Consider the following 19,847-nt stretch of genomic DNA (forward strand, 5'->3'; position numbering starts at 1 on the left):
ATATAAGTAAGTATGAGCCAACACATGGTGTATAATACTATTTCTGCACTATCATATCCATACATCATGGTGAAAATATTTTACATTTTGTGTGCAAATACCCTTTTGCCTTGCATGTGAAGAGCTTTTTCTTATTATCAAATGATCAAATGTTTCAATCACAGACCAATCAGGCTTCAAATACACAATATGAGAAACACCCGAGATGAGACATTAAATATTTGTGTCTAAATATGTACATATGTTTATCCATCTCACAGTATGCATGCATGTTGGTTTATGTACACACTTTGGTTTTAGTGAGACTATAGAAACAGAGCAATCGTGTCAGTTTCTTAAACTTTCAGGTCTCCAAATATGTGTGGACTTTCCAGTCATTATAATGTTAAGTATTTATAATGTTAAGTATTTAAATTGCAATCCTGTGGTTTTTAAACAGCATCGTTTTTTTCTGACGATGTTTAGATTAATATTTGGTGTTTCCCTCATGATGAACTTACAGAAACGGGTTTGGAGGTTTTCGGTGATCTCTTGTTCTGGAGCTCAGCAGCCTTCAGCAGAGAGTCTCTCTTCCCCACAGACGACACCTGGATGCCACTGAGTTTCGTTTCCAACTGGGAACTGTCACTCTGAGGAAACACACAAGAACAGCCACACATAACAGCAATGACAACAACAAACAGTGGCTACAAAATAAATCACAACACTAAGAAGTTAAAGCAACTTACTGAATACTGTCCACTGAGATCATCGGGAACATCGACCACCTCGAAGCCAGGGAGGATGATCGGGGTCTTCTGCTTCACCTTGCTCAATATTGGTCTGTATAAAGAATATGGAAACATGGATAAGACTGACGTAATTACACCTAAATATGTTTATTTCAGGAGGTCATGAAACAAATAAGTTTCCTTTGTTGCATTGCCATTGTTATTTGTATGTTAAAGTTAGGGCTGCTCAATTAATCGTATTTTAATCGCAATTACGGCTTGCAACGATTACGAAAACAACGTAACCGAAATAAAACGATTATTTTTGTATTACTTTTTCTTTTCTTTTTTTCCTAATTAATTTTAAAGTGGACCAATCATGCTATATTTGAATAATATAGTGTAGGACCATACCTATATAAGGCATATTTATACTTTTTTTTTTCAAAATACCAAACAGATCATGCATTTTAGCCATGCCTCATTTTGCTCAATTTGAAAAATGTTAGCTGTGTTTTTGCAAGGGCTGATTCTGTGAGAACAGCACCATCTACAGGCCTGGCATATGTACTACAGCGTCTCCAGCGCTTTCGAACGGCAATGGCCGTGGCTGTCTCCTCCTGATTGGTGGAGTTGGCCCAATAGCCGTAGCGCCACCGTCCTGACGTCAGGACAGTGTTCAAATCTGGATCAGTTTTTATCAGATCCGTTGCAGCCCCTTTTTTTAGAGATTTGGGTATGGAGGAAAATAGAGAGGGTTGTGTTTTCTGACACTTGGTGAGTTCCCTGGAACACCGGGGACACATATTCATGTATAAAAGACGTACAAAAGTGCATTTTGCATGATAGGTCCCCTTTAAGTTAAGTAAAATTGTCCGTACAGAGAGGCCTTAGCCGGATTCAGTTATATATTTTTGCTTTGTTTACGGTTTTCAAATTGTGTTGTTAATTTCCCTTTGTTTTGTTTCTAATTATTAATAAATACTCATGTCTGTATTATTTTGGTGCTAAAATCTAAAAATGTGCGATTGTCAATTGTTTTTTATTTTTTAATTTGTGATAGATAAAAGATTTTTTTTAAAAGCTGAGTTTCATTTATCACATGACGCAGGTAAGGAGAGCTGACTATTGAGTAGATGGCAGACAATTTAAGGTTTAAGTGAAAAGTAAAGTGCCTATTTGGCAAAATGTGGCATTCAAATCAAATGGTAATCGGCAACCTGAGGATAATCTACTTAATCTGTAAACTTTGTCTCACGAAAGTGGAAGCACCTGGATGTGATACCGTTAGTCTACACGCACAAACACACCTTTTAGCGCACCAAAAGCGTGAGACGACAAAAATGTGCATCTTGTTTAGTAAACTGTCCGGTCTACAATATGTGGCATCCCTACATTGCAGCATTAAATATGAGCTGAAGATTTTCACCTGATCTCCTCGGGGTAGGTGAGGCTGGCTGAGTTTCCGAAGCTGGAGTTCCAGAAGTGAGCGACGGCGGTGCGGAGCTGCTTGTTCTTGTGAGGAAACATCACACACAGCAGAGGAGAGAGAAGAGCCAGGAGTTCATCGTTGTACGCCAGCGTGGAGCGAGTCTGCAGGCAGCCGAGCACGTCGCTGAGGAGCTTCTCCAACTGAGAGAGGAAGGCACACTTTAGTGGATTGAGATCACTTTTTTTCCTTCACATTCCCCTTTACATCCAATAGTACTGCAAGTTGGATGAACAGTTTCTTTAACAAGGGGTCACAACATGTTTAAGGTCTCAAATCCTAAAAAAAATTTACTGGAGAATGTGAAAAACTAAATGTATAGAAATCAAATCAATAATAAAACTGAGGACGTGAGATGACGTTCTAAGAGAAAGATTATCTTTTGATCCCGTTGTGCCACGAATTACAAATATGATGTTTGTCAATTTAAAAAAATGTTTTGCAAGTCAACATTTTTTTTAAATGTGTCGTAAAACTGTGAAGTAACACTTTTTTTGGTGTGAAACCGCTGAATGAACTACATCTCCCGTCTCGCACCACACACCAAGACGGCCGTCACGTTGGCACATTTCACTTCTTTCTTTCAGAATGAGGCGGAAAGTATTAAAAGAGGTGAAAATCACTCCAAGTCTGGGCATGTTGAGAGCTGTACATACACACAAGGGGAGTTAGTCGGTTCCTAAGAGCCAGCATGCGGGACCGGGACTCTGGGATTTGTAGTCTTTCTAGTTGCGTATTTTTCATAGTCTTATATTTCAACAGTTTTACGACAAACTGTGACTTTTTTTTTTTTACATGGAAATAATTTTTTAAGATTGACAAACATCATATGTGTAATTCGTGGGACAATTCAAACGGGATCGAAAGATACGTTTTCTTTCGCCATTGACTTCAATACATACTTTTTCCGAAATAAGGTCCCATGGTGGTCACCGGAAAGGGAGGGACTTTGCCTCTCTATTTAGAATCATTGAGGTTCAGCCCCATAACCATGATAATCAACATCCATAACATTCATCTGGCTGCTACTTAGAAATGATTGATCTAATATATCATATTCCAATAACTTGTATATAGACTCTTATTGCACTATTTAACTTTTTGTACTATTATTCTTTTTGCATTTACTATTTACTTGCACTATTTTTTTCTGTTTTATTGTGTTGCACTGTTGGAGGAGCCTGTGACCTAAGATTTTCATCGTCATAACTACACTGTAGCTATGTTCGTATGACCAATAAAAGCCTTGAACCTTGATGTTCACACTTTATTTTATAGCAGGTTTGAAGTTCAGTGAGTCCTGCCTCTATTGTCCGCATAATATATGTAATACATCGATGTGTGCTTTCATTATGAACTACAGAAGGCTAAAAGAGAATATTCAAATATATTCAAGGATTGTATAGACTTGAAAAATGAATCAAAAGAGAATTTCCCCCCCAAAAAATAGGCAGGCACTTATCATGCTATTTTTAGGCATATCTTATGGGTCTCAGATATATACAAATATATAAAAACATGTCTATGATGTGTTTTGCTCAAAATACAAACAGATCATGCATTTTAGACATCCCTCATATCCCTCTGGATTTTGGGTCCTTAGCTTAAAAAAAAGAAAGAAGAGGAGGCCGAGCTAATGCCTGCTCAGAATTCTACCGGGGATAAAGTTAAATTCTGCTGTGATAAAACGCCATCCTGTTCTAAACCACATCAAGGATTATTTCTGAAACAGTATGGAGCTCAAATGCAAATCTGTATCCACTCGTTGTACCCCCGTTTTTTTAAAGATTTGGGTACGGAGGAAAAGAGAGAGGGTTTTATTTTCTGACTCTGCGTGAGTTCCCCGACACACCGGGGGACACATATTTATGTATAAAAGACATAAAAAAGTGCATTTTGCATGATAGGTCCCCTTTAAAGGGTAAAATCCTTTAAAGTTAAAATGCATTATTGGGCTTATGGATAGGAAATGTACCTGCAGGATTCTTGCTTTGTTTGTTGTAAGACACTTTGGATAAAAGCAGCTGCTAAATGTAATGTATTTATAACTGTGTCTCCATATGACGAAGAACCCACCTTTGCCTGCAGCTGAGAGGAGAATTTGGGCGGCTCACTGGCTGCTTGTTTGCAGAACAGAGTGAGAGGAGGAACCAGAGAGTTCAGAGCTTCTGTGACGGTGTTGGGGAGACTGAAGTTTGTGAAGAGAGCCGACATGACGGAGGCCAGAGCGAGTCCTGTGGCGTCAGAGGAATCTTCCTCCAGAAAAACCTCCAGACAGTGGACCAGCAGGGACTGGAAGGTGGACAGATTCCCCAAAACCTTGTTCTTTTTCTTCATCCAGTTCACAGGAGTGTGAGGAGCTGCGAGAAACAAGCGTGAATACAAGTTAAGTTATGGATTTAATGAAAGTGTGAAGACTTAGACAAGGTTAGGTTCTCTTACACTTTAGCTTTTGCTGAAACTGAGGAGAGTACGGCGAGAAGTCCACACACTCCACCATGACCTGGAGGATACTGGACACTGCATTTAATGTGGAAGGAACCTGGAGGATCACAGCAGGAATATGTTATAGTATGTTGTTTGCAAAATACATTTAACCCTCCCATTGTCTTTGTTTCCCCCCCCCCTTACTTTGGTGTTTGCGGTCCAATTTGACCGGTCCTGTTTTAACTGCTATTACATTAACACAAAAACCATTAATCACCAAATTTAATTGAACACCCTTTCAAACTGTAAATATTGTATCAGACTACTGGTATACATGAAAAACTGCTGTAAATATACAAAGAATAGACACTGAACATGTATTGCGTGTGCCAGGTGTGATCCATGTGGGGGGATGGGCACATAAGAGCGGGAAATGTATCAAATTGTTGTGTGTGTGTGCCAGGTGTGATTCGCATGGGGGGATGGGCACATAAGGGGGTGGAACACATCTAGAGAGAGAGAGAGTGTGTGTGTGTGTGTTTTATCTGATCCGGATGGTTACTAATTCCTTTTCTTTATGGCGGTCATTTTTGACCGGGAACACCATGGGTGTTACAAAGTTGACTAAATCATCCAAAATTCAATGAAAGTGGTGATCAGCAATTTTATATTTTCAAATGTCTACTGTGAAGGACATCATAAAGCCTTGATGCAATCGAATGTAAAACTAAAAAGTTATGATTGATGAAAGTAGTAAATCGGTCAGATTTGACGCGAAGACAACAGGAGGGTTAACCAAATATTTTCACCACTTTTAATGACCTACCAAGTCAATTTTCTTTTCAGTGTGTGTTTTGATGAATTTAATATTTAGAAAAACATACAGGAATAGATAACATGTATGGGAACAGTTGTCCTGAACAGGGCACAGCAGCTACCTCCAATTCTTAAATGTTATCATTTTGATTAATATGAGAAGAATATTTCTAATTTGAAAGAAAATTCTGACAATACCAAAATGTACAAACTGTTAAGGAATAATTCTTCTAGATATCTAACCTTTTGCTCTGTGACGTTTTATGATCTACTCTGACGCCTGTTATCTCCTTTAAGGAAAGGCCTTGGTGCCATATGTGTTGTTGTCACCAGTTTGTGACCGGTCAACTTGTCTGGCACGAAGGGTAATTGTTGTGAGAACGCTGAGGCACTTCTTTATCGGTGTTTGTGGACTCTTTAGGCCTAGGCTCCACGGGGACGAAAAAGATGTGAAATCTTTGAGGCCATGAGTGTCGGACGCAGGTGGTTCAGTGTTCCCAGCTGTTTAGTCTACTCCTTCAGAGATGTTGATTTCTCTCTGTGAACCTGTTAAAAGGTCTAGCATAGAGAGAGGTTCTTCAGAATTGACGTGGCAACTCTACCGTGTGGTCAGAACCTCTGACTCTTTGATTTGTGATGTGAATCCTCCGGCCGAATACTCTGAATAAACCCATCAGTGTTTGACATCAAAGCTCCAACTCTCACCGTGTCTCCTTCCTGAGTCGGTGACTCCCACTGCATTGCTACACAGAAGTTTCCCCCACAAATCACACGATTAAAAACTGTGGGAAATTGATAGGATCGTTTTCGTGTCTCCTTGCCGCTACAATTCCCTTTTTTCCCCTGATCTTCGTTGAATCAAATGTTGACATCTTATCCAGGTAGGTTGGGTACTCCATACTTCGCTCAATGACCATATATCTTAGTTTGGATGCTAACATATAGCTGTGATTACTTGTAGACTATTCTGCACTATTTCTATTATATTCCGTTTTATTTTCTTGCACTAGTATCAGTTTTGCCCTGATGGAGGAGCCTGTGACCTAAGATTTCCATTGTCATAACTACACTGTAGCTACGCACAAATGACAATAAAAGCCTTGAATCTCATTGCTTTAATTTGCCAGCTGTTTTCCTCTCTCACCATCAGGGCGTCTCTGTCCATCACAGCGGCCATCTTCACGCACAGCTCCTCGCAGCAGATGTTCTCCTCGGCCGTGACCACCAGCGCTGAGCAGCGAGCGAACACTTTGTACAGTTTGGACCACGAGGACAGCATCGACTTCTGAGCCGCCTGAACAAAACACAGGAAAGAATCAGACACTGGTAAAAGTATAATAACTATAATAGTAATAATAATAATAAAGCCTTATTTGTAGAGCACTCTTCATATACCAGGCGCAGCTCAAAGTGCTTTAACAAGGCACAAATTAACAAGAAATTAACTTCGGGTCAAACGTTTAACTTTTTTGTACACATGAAGCATTTAAACATAATATTACATTTCAAGGGACACAAGGAGGTAAAAAGGTGTGATAATACAAATACAATACAATAAATGAAATAATGATCCCTTTAGGTAAAATAAAATAAAAAGGCAAAATGGATGTATATAATAAAATATAGAAAATGTTAAAAGAATCAATAAATGATAAGAATAAAGATTTAAAAAGACCAACTTAAAGAGAAAATAAAACTATAACATAAATATTAACAAAAACCTATAAAATAAATAAAACAATATAAAAATAAATAAATAGTAAAGATGCCATGAAGATACCAAACCTATAACAGGGTTCATATACTTTTTCACCAATGATTTTCAATGACTTCTCCATGACCTTTACCTAATTTTCCATGACCAAAGAAATTACTCTTTCTCAGCGGTACCACTGAAAATGGTTTATTTTAACATGGAACAGGAAAATAAGGTCTGCATATGAAACATGTTGTGCCTATCTAAAACAAATCAAATAGTAGGCTTACTAGCTTCTACACGCTAAAGCAACTAAAATACCTCGTCAGTTAAATGCCATTTTAAGTTTCATTACTATACGATACAGTATTTATTAGATGGATAAAATATAAATTATATTTGATGCAAATTTAGTTACATTTCCATGACTTATCCAAAACTTTGGGAAAAATATTGTTTTCCATAACCTTTCCAGGGCCTGGAATTAGCATTTTGAATTTCCATGACTTTTCCAGGTTTTTAATGACCGTAAGAACCCTGCTATAAGCTTTATAATTGATTTTAAAATCAATTCTTAAAAGACACTGGGAGCCAATGCAGTGCAGCTAAAACAGGATTAATGTGCTCTCTTTCTGGTGGATAAACAGAATTTGGAGCAGGACCTCATCGCCTTTTAAGGACACACAGAGTGTTTCTCAATGTCGAGGAAGGCTGCTCTAGAGCCACTATTTCAAGGATGCTACGTCATCGAGTGCCGCCGAAGGACTGTTCCAATGTCCAGCATACTTGGAATTCTACCGAGGCCGGTATACTTCGTTGCGGGAAATTTCGAGGCTGCACATGTGTAGACTCCGGTCTTAAAATCCCCACAATGCTTTGCGCACGGACCAATTTCCAAATCTTTGGCAGAAATCGCGCTCCATTTAAGGCGGGGCCTCGCATATGACGCACACCTGCACACCTGTTAGCCTGTTCCACAATTCTTCGTTTTCCGAGGCTAGGAAGGATTCTTGCCTCGCTTCTGAAGGACCTGACTCGGAGGGACATGTCCTACCAAGGAAGCGTCCTCGACATTGAGAAACACCCAGAGGCATACAGATTGATCTTCATGCAGTAAAAAGATATAAACGGACCTGCTGTAGTGGGGTGCCGCGCAGCAGGTGTGTGACGGGGAACAGCAGCGCAGAGTGCACGGCGCTGAAGTTGTGCTCCAGAGCGTCTCCTTGGTTGACTTCATTCGACTGTAAAAAAAGAGATTGATGGAAAACGTAAAGTTTATTTACTGCTCTGTTGGCAGACTCAGGAGGAAACGCTTCACTTTAACGGTAACACAGCTTCTCCAATCACAAATACACGTTCAGGTTTGTAAGCTTAATCATCACCGACCAGAGCCTGTAATGCACTGCTCCTGGTACTAGACTCCTGGTACTAGACTCCTGGTACTAGACTCCTGGTACTAGGATGGGTTAAATGCAGAGGCCAAATGTCACCGTGTGTGCTCTGCATGTGTGACCATTACAGAGGGTTTCATCCCTCCCAATTCTATTCTTCTATTCTGGTAAAAGATGTTTATTAGGTTATAGTTTTTCATTTAGTTAAACTATTTGTACTGGAATCAAATTATCAAAATCAAAATTATGAATACACACACTGAGTATAAATAAATACAAATACTGAACTAATACTGTGAGAGTTCCTGTTTTTGTTTGAACTGCAAAAAGGGGTACTTATTTGAAGCAGGGTCCAGTGGGTTTATTTTTTTGGATAGGTTAACTTGTTTCTTCTAAACTGTACTGCCAACCACCCCATGCAAGGCAAATAAGTCACCACTAACTGTCATTACTTGGGGGGTTAGTTGTTGCACAAGAGTCATAACCCCCATGCTGATAAATATATCAAAACATTTTTATTGACAATGACGCAAAAACAATTGGCTTGAACAGGACAACAAATCCACACCAAAACAGATGTGTCCTCCTTAGATTTGAGTTTTCTAATAAAGCGACTAAATGAAAGTGTCCGCCCACCTGTGTGATGGTGTCTGTGAGCGGGCTGACCACCAGGCTCCACATCCTCCACAGCTGCTCCTTGTTCTGCACGGAGGCAGCGCTGCGCCTCACGGCCCCCAGCACCGCCTCCCCAAACGCCAGAGGGGAGGTGGGGCCCGACAGCCCGCAGCCCACCAGCGTCTGGAGGCACTGGAAGAACCTGCAGACACAAAGAGAGTATATCAATCAATGTTTATTTATATAGCCCAATATCACAAATGTTACATGGACTTCACAGTTTGTAGAGAATATCAATATGACAATACGACACCCTCTGTCCTTAGACCCTCACATCATACAAGGAAAAACCTCAGAAGAAACCCCACAGTTTAAAGGGGAACATGGGAGAAACCTCAGGGAGAGCAACAGAGGAGGGATCCCTCTCTCAGGACGGACAGACGTGCAATAGACGCCGTGTGTACATTGAAAAGATAATACATTTAAAACATAGGTAGACCAAATGTTTGGAAATGCATGTGTCTATAATAAGATAAGCAACACTCCTTTAGGAGGTATGTAACAGGTCACAGCCGTAGGTGACTAGTTATCAATGGAGGATGTGGAAGAATCGACAGCAAAGCATTTATTCTGAGGATAACAAACAACAATGCACACGTCACTGTGAGGGGAGGGCGGAAAAGACATACAGGAAGTAAACAAAGACGTGCAACGGGAAAGTGTTCCCACGGGAAACATAACTCAAAAATATTAAATGAAACAATCTCATAGAAATACAATTCACAACTTATTATAAATTCACAAGCTAATTTTAACTGCGTTACACATACAGCAACATGAAGAGTGTGTAGCATTTGTATAAGTCTACAATTAATACTTTAATTTAATTAAAACTACAATGCATTGATGTTTGAGCACAGATTAATAAGACATAAATTATAATGAACATTAGACCCACCTCTCGTCCTCGATGTAGGCGGAGAGCATGCTGCTGTTGTAGAGTAGGAGCACGAGGAACAGAGCCGGCGTTCCCTGAGGATCAAACGTACATTTCAATAAACCGTCTTATGAACATTTCAACAGCTTGTGAATATTTGCTGTACAGAGGAAGGAGAAGTACTCACATTCAGCACGTCCATCTTGCCGACCTGATACGATGCAGAGCCCAGAACTCTCTGAGGAATACCTTTCACTGTGGCCTCGAGGAGAATCTGAGATATAGAAGACTCAACGGTTAAAACGGAGGAGAGATATTTGGATTGTATCCCCTTCAACAACTTCATCAACAGGACGTCAGGAATTAAAGATATTTGAGTCAGACAATTTAAAAAAAACAGCCAGATTAGCAGGCTTACAATACATGAATTTGAAAAAAGGTATCTAAGAGTTAAAAAACTGTAAATAGGTGAAACGGTTTTAGATGAGATTTGTGGTTTTTCTAAGGAAAATAATGTTTGTTGATCTTAAAATGGAGCTAAATAAACTAAATACATTTAAAAAAAGGCTGTAACTTTATTTGTTTTAACATCAAATCATTAAAGATCCGTTATGAATCATTAAAATACTACATGTTGGTAAAGTGTTCACAATTACACTTCTAAATTAATATACATTTAGAGGATTATTAAACTTCATAACTAAATTCTAGACCGTGTATGGGCCACCTTTAAAGTCGTTTTGTCTGAATGAAACACAATACAAATATGACCTTTAAATGGAGGTGATATTTTTAAATGATTAAAGGTGGGGTAGGTCATTTTGGAGAAACCAGCTCGAGTGCGCTCGAATTTGAAAATACACAACCGGAACAAATCTGCCACTTCCTTACAGAGCCCCTCCTCCAACACACACGAACGCGCACATGACCAATGAGGGCACAAGAGATAAGTTTGTGCACAGATGGAAGGCTGACAGGCAGGTAGGCCATCCAGTTATTTTAGCCGGGCCGGCTCAAATGATTGGTCGTGCTTTTTACAGTATTACGGCTTCCACAGATGACATTTTTTTTTATGGATTTTTTAAGAGCATTCCATGGAATATAACAAAAAGTGTATCTCGAGCCGGTTTCTCAAACTTACCTACCCCACCTTTAATTAAATGTATTCTGTGTACATTTGTAAATTGAGTTTAAGTTCGGTTCATGTAAGATGAAGCATCAGATTTTACGTTTATTTAATCAGTCTCACCAGCACTTTGGCTGCCGGCAGAGCTTCTGAGGCGACGATGCTCTGCAGAGCCTGGAGCATCAGAGTCAGGACTTCCCCTCCGTGACGATCCTTCTTACTGCCTGCTGACCAACAACAACAACATTAAACTCAACAACAAACCTCTTCTCCTATCTGCTTCAGAGAAAGACATGAGTCTAGTTTGAGAGGAGAGGGTCATCATTGGGGACGAACCCCTCAGAGTTTGTCTCTCTTCACTGCAGTCGAGACCACGAGGATCCGACCGCTCCGACTTAAACTGATGTAACGTGGGAGTGGGTCGGGGGGGAGAGGAGGACGGGGTCTCTGATCCTCCTCTCATGTGACAGCCCTGATCCAATCACAGTGCTCTATGTGGTGCTGCGAGGCGGGAACCACGACTTTAAGATCCACACAGCTGAGCAGCAGCCACAACGACAATTTAAATTATTCTCTATTAAGACAATTAAATATAGCAGCAGGAAAATCACTTATTAATCTAATCAACATTTATAGCCCAATATTTAAAAAAATAACAGGTTTGTCTCCGTGGGCTTAACGATTAACGAACATAGATGACGGTGTTACAAGCAAACAATGAAAAGACAGGATAAATAAATAGAAATAGAATAAAAATAAATTTAATTTAAAATAAATACATATGTAGGACAAACATAGGGTCTTCAGCACACTCTTAAAAGTGTTGCAAGACCCTACTTTTTAAAGCTGGCATCAAGTAATCAAAGTTTGTTATGGACTTTATTAAAATGATAATGTCAAACTTTAAAGTCAAAATGTAATTCCTCAACAGCCTCATAATTTTCCACATGATTTAATTTTTTTTAAATGTTCGCATTTGGAAGATGAACACAAGAGCGTGGGTGTTTCTCAATGTCAAGGAAGGCTGCTCCAGAGCCACTATTTCAAGGATGCTACGTCATCGAGTCCCGCCGAAAGACTGTTCCAATGTCCAGGCTCCTTGGAATTCTACCGAGCCCGGCGTCCTTCGTAGCGAGAAATTTCGAGGCTGCACATGTGTATCCTCCGCGGTCTTAAAATCCCCACAATGCTTTGCGCACGGACCAATTTCACCAAATCTTTGGCGGAAACTTTAAGGCGGGGTCTCGCATATGACGCACACCTGCACACTTGCTCGCCTGTTCCTGCCAGGAAGGATTCTTGCCTAGCTTCTGAAGGAAGTGACTCGGAAGACATGTGCTACCAAGGAAGCGTCCTCGACATTGAGAAACACCCCGTGGCACGCATTGCTTTGATAATACTCTCCTCATTGCATATTAAAAAAGGAATAAACCATGAAAGCACTCACCGGACTCTATAGATAAGTTGACAAACCGGACGAGATTCGTCCATAAGACGGAGAGAAGAGAATCTGTGAGAAGAGATGAAAACATGACTTTGTTAAAAAAAAAAAAACAGCCGAAAACAACAACCAGGTTACAGAAGTGGGTGTCCTAGTTTAATTCAACCTGGACAACAATAAATGACATTATTCAAAATGATGACAGAAGGTGGAGAGGGTATTACTGTGTACAAAAAAAACCCACCACAAAATATAATGTTACACCACTGGAAAGAAAAAGCACCCGTGGTGAATTTCCATCGACTCGGTAAAGCTGAGATATTTACCTGGAGCGTCTTTGCCGATGTTGATGAATCCGTCTCTGAGGTTGGAGGTGAGCACAGCGGCATGTTTAGTGAAAGAGGAAGAACCAGAGAGGAGAGGGTGGTTCAAGGGCTCTGAAAAAAAACAAAAAAAACAGATAATTTTATATCCAAAAGATTGAACATAAGGGCAGTAAAAAGCTTGCAGGATGAGAGTGACTTTCCACATGTTTCCATTTCACTATTGGGCAAATTATGATTTCAAACACAATGAAAAAAGTGACGTGTTCCTGTCACTCGATTTAACATTTCAGTCGACTTTAAAGCTGCAGTTTGATTATTGGGTACCACTTTACAATAACACTACCCTTATAAAGGATTCATAAAGGGTTTATAATTAGGTTATGAATTAGGTTGTAAACACTTTATTAATCATTAAGAACCATTTATAAACCAGTTCTAACATAGTTTTCATACATCAACACAGGCTCACTATTTGGCAAGATGACTAAGCCTTATATTGGCTACTTAGCGAGAATCAACTCAGTGAACAACAGATACCAAGGATGCTGGCTGATGAAGAAGACAACGTAAGCTAGGTAGCCAATATAAGACTTGGCAGTACAGATAAATGTGGGCTCACTATTTGGCAAGCAACCGGTCACAGTTGCCCTGTTTATCTCATGTCTTATAAAAGCTTATTAAGGATTTATAAAGTGTTCACAACCTAATAAATAAATGAATTACAAACTATTCGTAAACCCTTTATAAGTGTAGTCTTAGTGTAAAGTGGTACCGATTAATGGAAAGTTAACTTTAAAATCTTTAATGGTAAACTAAGAGTTGGTAAACAAGCAGCCTGTACTCTAGCCACCACCATGCTTATTGATACTAAAACATGGACGTCATTGTTCATTTGGCTGTTTTACCGACAAACTAAGACTGTAGTAGAAGTCGGAGTGTGACTCTCACCGAGACTGAGGGTGAGTTTGTTCTTGGCCGCTGCAGCAGTAACCTCCGGTCCCAGGAAGTAGTGTAGCAGCATCTCCAGGCCCAGCAGCTGGATGGAGGGGAAGCTGCAGAAGACGTGGACGCTGGAGTTCAGACTCATCCGAGACGTGTTGGCCGAGCTGTTGAAGCCTGGAGTGCCGCCTGCAGAGGGAGGACAGAAAATGTTATTAATTTAACAGGGATCGTGCACATTAACCAACATTTCTGTAAATGTGCCAAGAGGCTATTTTTCATCTGTCGTCCCTGGACAGATTTCATTTTAAACAAGTAAATAACATTACTGGAATACTTAAAGGTCACCTATTATGCAAAATCCACTTGTTCATGTCTCTTCTACATCAACATGTGTCCCCTCTGTGGAAAGAGACTCTGAAAGTTTCATGAACAAAGATTCTCTCTCTTTTTGTCCTGATCCATTTATATAAAAACCTGTCTGAAAATGAGCTGATCAGATTTTGGCCACTTTATGATGTCATAACGATGTTTTGGCTTGTGTAACCATTAGCCAATCACCAACCAAGGTAAGATCTTTCTGTGTGTACAAACATATTTTGAGAGTGACAATAAAGTTGACTTTGACTTGATCATGTGACTCCAGTCTCTGGTCTACAGGCCTGGGTGGAGGAAGGTGGATGTGAACGTACCGGTCTTTGGAGTTCCAGGTGGGGCGGCACCGTTCTGACCCACAGGTCTAGAGGGAGTTCCTGGGACTGAAGAGGACTCAGACCCGATGGTGCATTGGAGCAGAGGAACAGAAACCTGCAGAGAGAGAAATACTGATCACTACCAACATAATGTCTAACTCTGCAGTACATCTCGGGAGAAACTGACAAGATATCTACAAGATAACTTTCATTAACTCCCATCATAACTTCAATTGTGCAGTTTTCATGAGGACAACTTGTACTTTTTAAGTCTGAAATGTTACATAATAATGAAAGCATATATTAAAAATGTGTAATTGCACATTTGGAACAGCATTCAACTACATTTACTAAAGATGGTTTGGAACAATTAAAGGTGGGGTAGGTAATTTCGGAGAAACCAACTCGAGTGCATAGAATTTGAAAATACACAACCGGAGAAAATCTGCCACTTCCTTACAGAGCCCCTCCTCCAACACACACGAACGCGCACATGACCAATGAGGGCACGAGATAAGTTTGTGCACAGATGGAAGGCTGACAGGCAGGTAGGCCATCCAGTTACTTTAGCCGGGCCGGCTCAAATGATTGGTCGTGCTTTTTACAGCGCCACGGCTTCCACAGATGACATTTTTTTTTATGGATTTTTTGTCAAAGCACTTAAGATATTCATTGCTATCGGGATGTTAAGAGCATTCCATGGAATATAACTAAAAGTGTATCTCGAGCCGGTTTCTCAAACTTACCTACCCCACCTTTAAGTTTATTTTATTTATATTTTTTATAATTAGTTTTTGGGAATTAAGGAAAAAGTAGTTATGCATTAAAAAAAAAAAAACCTGAAATTGTTGTTTCATTGTGATGGACGCAAGAATTACGAATATACTGCACCTCTTTTTAATAGACAAGTAGAAAAAAAGTTTCATAACCCTTGTATACCAACACTGAAATGTTATGCATGTTTGAAAAATATTCACAAACACATGTGCGTGTTACTTGCTTACAGGTTGCAAAGCAAAAGAGACAGAACTTTAGATTTCTTTGCAGGGTTTTTAAAAACATGATCATACATTTGAATTGTGTTTGGGCCTTTTGTTTGCTGTGTGGAAAAGGCTTCACATGATTTGGATATCAAGACCCTATCTAAAGACAAGAAGCGATTACAGAAAGGTCATTTAACTGCCAACCCAGGGTATATGCAGGAATCCTGAAGTCAAATGTCATACCTTTTAAGACCCTTTCCATACATTTTAAGACCTCATCGCCACTTGGAGTTTTAACCGGTTACCTTGGCGACACACTTTACCTCACATTGACTATATACAGTATTGATTGTCCTTCCTCCTTATCTTCCAACCATTTGGACGCAAACTTGCATTTCCCCATAACGATGTTGTTTAACAACCGGCGTAAACGGACCTTCGCGCGCTATCAAGCAGTGAGCGTGCGATGTCCTGTTCAGATGACGTCAAATCCAACGGGATGCCATAAATAAACTACACAGAATCACACTACACACCTACGCAATGATTACATTCAGGCAGACTGTAGAATACAACCTCTTTGGACAATTTATATACTTATTGAAAACAAGCTACAAAATGTAATACCTTGGAAAATGCCGTTTAATACTTTTTAATAGCCTTAATTTTCACTAAATTGATTTATTAACTTTTAATACTTTTTAAGACCCCGCGGACACCCTGTTGATAAAGATAAACATAAAGCGGCATGACTAACCTGATCAAAGTTGGGTGCCAGGTTTGGCCCGAGTTGGACCACCAGGTACCACCACACCTCCACCTTGGTGAGCATCAGGACCTCCGTCCGCACGTTGATGGAGGCCAGCGGCTGCATGAGGAGCTTCATACGCTTACTGCTGCACAGGATGTCTTCAGGAGGGACATGGAGGAAATCACAACATGCCAAAGCTTAATATAGAGCTCAAAAAAGAGGTTAAAGGTCACCTATTATGCAAAATCCACTTGTTCATGTCTCTTCTACATCAACATGTGTCCCCTCTGTGTAAAGAGACTCTGAAAGTTTCAGGAACAAAGATTCCTCTCTTTTCGTCCTGATCCATTTATATAAAAACCTGTCTGAAAATGAGCTGATCAGATTTTGGCCACTTTATGATGTCATAACGATTGTTTGGCTTGTGTAACCATTAGCCAATCAGCAACCAAGGTAACCCCCCCCACCTTATCACCTGAATCTCCTCCTAGAGCACCATTGTGTTCTTTTTAACCAAATATCTCTCAGAGGGGCGTGGGGAGGGGCTCCTTATTTTCATCTGAAGTAACAGACAGAGAATCAGCACTTTTGAAACAGGGCTGAACCAGAGGGGATTATGGGTAATGCTGCAATGACCTGTTTGGTGTTTGGAGCCAAACACTTCAGAGACATGTTTTGTATATATCTGAGACCTGTGATATATTGATGAAAAACAGTATAATAGGAGACCTTTAAATCTGAGGAAATAAAAGCTGGGACTAAAGAGCTCACCTGGATTTAGAGCAAAGTTATCGATGAGGCTCTTCCAGGCGATGAAGGCGATCTTCTTGATGGTCGGGGACGAGCTGCGGAAACCCAGCTCCTCCAGGTGGAGCAGAGAGTTGATGAAGGGGCCGCCTCTGTGCAGCATCTGTGCAGGAAATACATAATAATCTGTTTAATAATACAAGACCAACCCTATGTTATATTGTCATAACATACAAACACACTTATTGAATAGGCTTAAATCAAAATGCATCTGACTTAAGGTCAAATATGTGATCTACATAGGAAACAAACTACTTCATGAAATGATTGATTTGTCATCTTATATCTCAGAGACAAAACAGGCAGGTATATATACACAACTTACCTTCCCCAGCAGTTTTATAAATAAGGGCCAGAGCTTCAGGACGTTTGTTTCATTCTTGGACACGAAAAGCTTCTGCAGCTCTGGGATCAGTTTCTGAGAGATAACAGCACATCAGAAGAATTACTTGCACTGCTCAATTCCTCTTTGCTGGTGATCAATACGACGTAGGCTGACCGTGAGAGAATAATGCATCATGAATATGTAACTAGTTAGTTTAGTTCTTCTCCATGAATATCAACCATTTGAAAAACATCATTATACAACATCTGCTGTTGATTGAATAACAGGGCTAAATGTTTTCAGTCCTTACAACCCGCTGTGTACAAAATATGTTTAAGTACTATAACAGAATTACTCACAGTGGACATCATGGGCTCGATAATGGCCGCCACCTCGGTCTGTTTCTCCAGCAGCAGAGGGAGGCCCGTCTCTAAGGCTGCTGCTGCCCGGAGACGCACTTTAGAGGCGGAGTGCACCACCAGCGGGATGACCAGCCTCGCCCAGCGCAGCGCCCCCTCGCCCATCTGAGCCGGGACCTGCTCCAGCAACCTGAAAACACCCGGAAAGATTAGGAACATTCTCACATCATTCAAACAATCCCTCAAAACTCACCTTTCCACTCTTGCCTTCTGTAGGAGCCGCATTTAAGTTTGTTTTGATTTATTTGGAACCTTTATTAATAAATGTTTCAGCGAGAGGTGCGCTTTGCTCAGGTGAAGGGGGCGGGGCTAAAAGCTTAAGTTAGAGGTGCGGTGTGTGACGGGGGGGCAGCAGGCAGCAGTAATACCGTCATTGACACGTAGCCTTATTTTTTAGTAAAGACAGATTATTAGGATCTGCCATTTAAGTTTACGTTTAAAAAAGGGGATATTGTTTTTGCATTTTGGGGAAATAAAATGTTCAAGAGCAACCAAAACATCCACTGTATTTTTTACTGCGAGTCTGACACTGCTTCCCAGCCCCAAGCTCTACATGTGGCCAAGAAAAAGAACCTCTGAAATATAGGAGTTATAAAACAAACTGTTGGATTTTGGCCACTACACCTTCAACTCCTAATCCACTAACCCCGCGCCCTTATTCCACCTAGCTTAGCACTTTCTACTTGTGTTGTTATTGTTTTTTAGCACCAGGAAAAGCACTATATAAATTAAATGTATTATTATGATTATGGCTTATTTGTTTTTTCACCGTCAATGACAGTGGAGACTTGTAACAATTATCTGAGGACGATCAAACTCACGTCCTGTTTTAGATCTGAACCAAATGTTCTTTTGTTTTACATACAGAGCTTCAATTTACAAATGAAGCTTTGAACATTTCAGCACAATTTTTTGTTAATATGGTTATTAAAAAGTAATTTATGTTGCCGTTAAATGTCTGATATATCTATATTTTCACCGTCAATGACAGTGGAGACTTGTAGCAATTATCTGAGGAGGATCAAACTCACGTCCTGTTTAAGATCTGCACCAAGTGTTATTTGGGTTTTTACATTCAGAGGATCAATTAAGCTTTACAAATGAAGCTTTGAAAATGTCGCCACAATTTCTTTGTAAATGTGGTTAATGAAACGTAATTTATGGTTTCGTTAAATGTCTGATGGATCTTTCATTTATATTATTAAGTGTGTGCAGCAATCAGGGGAGCAAACAGATTTTGACGGCATGAAACGTTTTTTTTTTTTTTTTTTAAGGCTAAACCTCGAAAATTGTGAAATACAGCAAAATACTTTGTTTGAAAAAACATGTTGTGAATTTTGCATAATATTAAACAATCCTACACAGCCACCAAAGGAATCTAACGCTAGGAATCTAAACTAGTATAATGCCAATAATATTAGAGTAGCCTAATGTTTACCTGGAGAACATAATTAAGACTGGGCATCCAGATATTGATTTAGAGTTCAAATGCATTTCCATCCAGTAAAGCAGGGGTCGGCAACCCCTGGCACGCGGCACCGTAACCAGTGGCACACTAGGAATAACTGGAATAAGTGTGCAAAATATTTAAATTGTATTTTCTGATCCTGAACGAGACCGCCGCCAGAGCGCGTCTCCCCGTTCCCTGCAGAAGGAAGCCGTGCACGCAACGCAGCCCCGCTCTGTTTAACTCCAGGTGACTTTCTGCCGCTTTCCTCCGTGGTGCAGGGCTGATAGTTTCACCACAGAGGAAAGCACTACCCATAAGGAGCTGTACAAATGCCGCAGTTTTTGCGTGGCTGTGTCTTTAGTTGAAAGCCCAGTGGCGATCTGCTCATCTCTCATCTAAATAATATGCTACAAAGGGGCGGACTGGCCATCTGTGTGTTGAACTTTCCTGTCGGCTCCCAGACCGTAGTCGAGGAAACAGGGGGGATGACTCTCTGTCGTCTCCCAG

At 40.2% G+C, this 19,847-nt stretch overlaps 1 protein-coding gene across 3 annotated transcripts in view; it reads right to left on the bottom strand.

Annotated features, from left to right (window-relative positions):
• Positions 1-19,847, bottom strand: part of rif1 (replication timing regulatory factor 1) — a 32,493-nt gene that overhangs the window by 7,677 nt on the left and 4,969 nt on the right. For 2 of the 3 annotated variants that reach the window (XM_034146495.1, XM_034146493.1), the window contains exons 8-26: positions 17,831-18,020; positions 17,472-17,564; positions 17,111-17,249; positions 16,346-16,497; positions 14,606-14,720; positions 13,923-14,102; positions 12,975-13,085; positions 12,655-12,717; positions 11,331-11,434; positions 10,269-10,355; positions 10,103-10,176; positions 9,166-9,346; positions 8,272-8,379; positions 6,587-6,736; positions 4,642-4,741; positions 4,276-4,559; positions 2,140-2,342; positions 729-822; positions 501-629 (exon numbers count right to left, since the gene is read on the bottom strand). In XM_034146495.1, coding sequence (XP_034002386.1) covers positions 501-629; positions 729-822; positions 2,140-2,342; positions 4,276-4,559; positions 4,642-4,741; positions 6,587-6,736; positions 8,272-8,379; positions 9,166-9,346; positions 10,103-10,176; positions 10,269-10,355; positions 11,331-11,434; positions 12,655-12,717; positions 12,975-13,085; positions 13,923-14,102; positions 14,606-14,720; positions 16,346-16,497; positions 17,111-17,249; positions 17,472-17,564; positions 17,831-18,020 — 2,557 coding nt within the window. The remainder of the gene's footprint in view (positions 1-500; positions 630-728; positions 823-2,139; positions 2,343-4,275; positions 4,560-4,641; positions 4,742-6,586; positions 6,737-8,271; positions 8,380-9,165; positions 9,347-10,102; positions 10,177-10,268; positions 10,356-11,330; positions 11,435-12,654; positions 12,718-12,974; positions 13,086-13,922; positions 14,103-14,605; positions 14,721-16,345; positions 16,498-17,110; positions 17,250-17,471; positions 17,565-17,830; positions 18,021-19,847) is intronic. The other variant, XM_034146494.1, reaches the window with a different exon arrangement.

The sequence above is a fragment of the Trematomus bernacchii genome, unplaced genomic scaffold (assembly GCF_902827165.1).
Source record: "Trematomus bernacchii unplaced genomic scaffold, fTreBer1.1, whole genome shotgun sequence".
Classification (NCBI taxonomy): domain Eukaryota; kingdom Metazoa; phylum Chordata; class Actinopteri; order Perciformes; family Nototheniidae; genus Trematomus; species Trematomus bernacchii.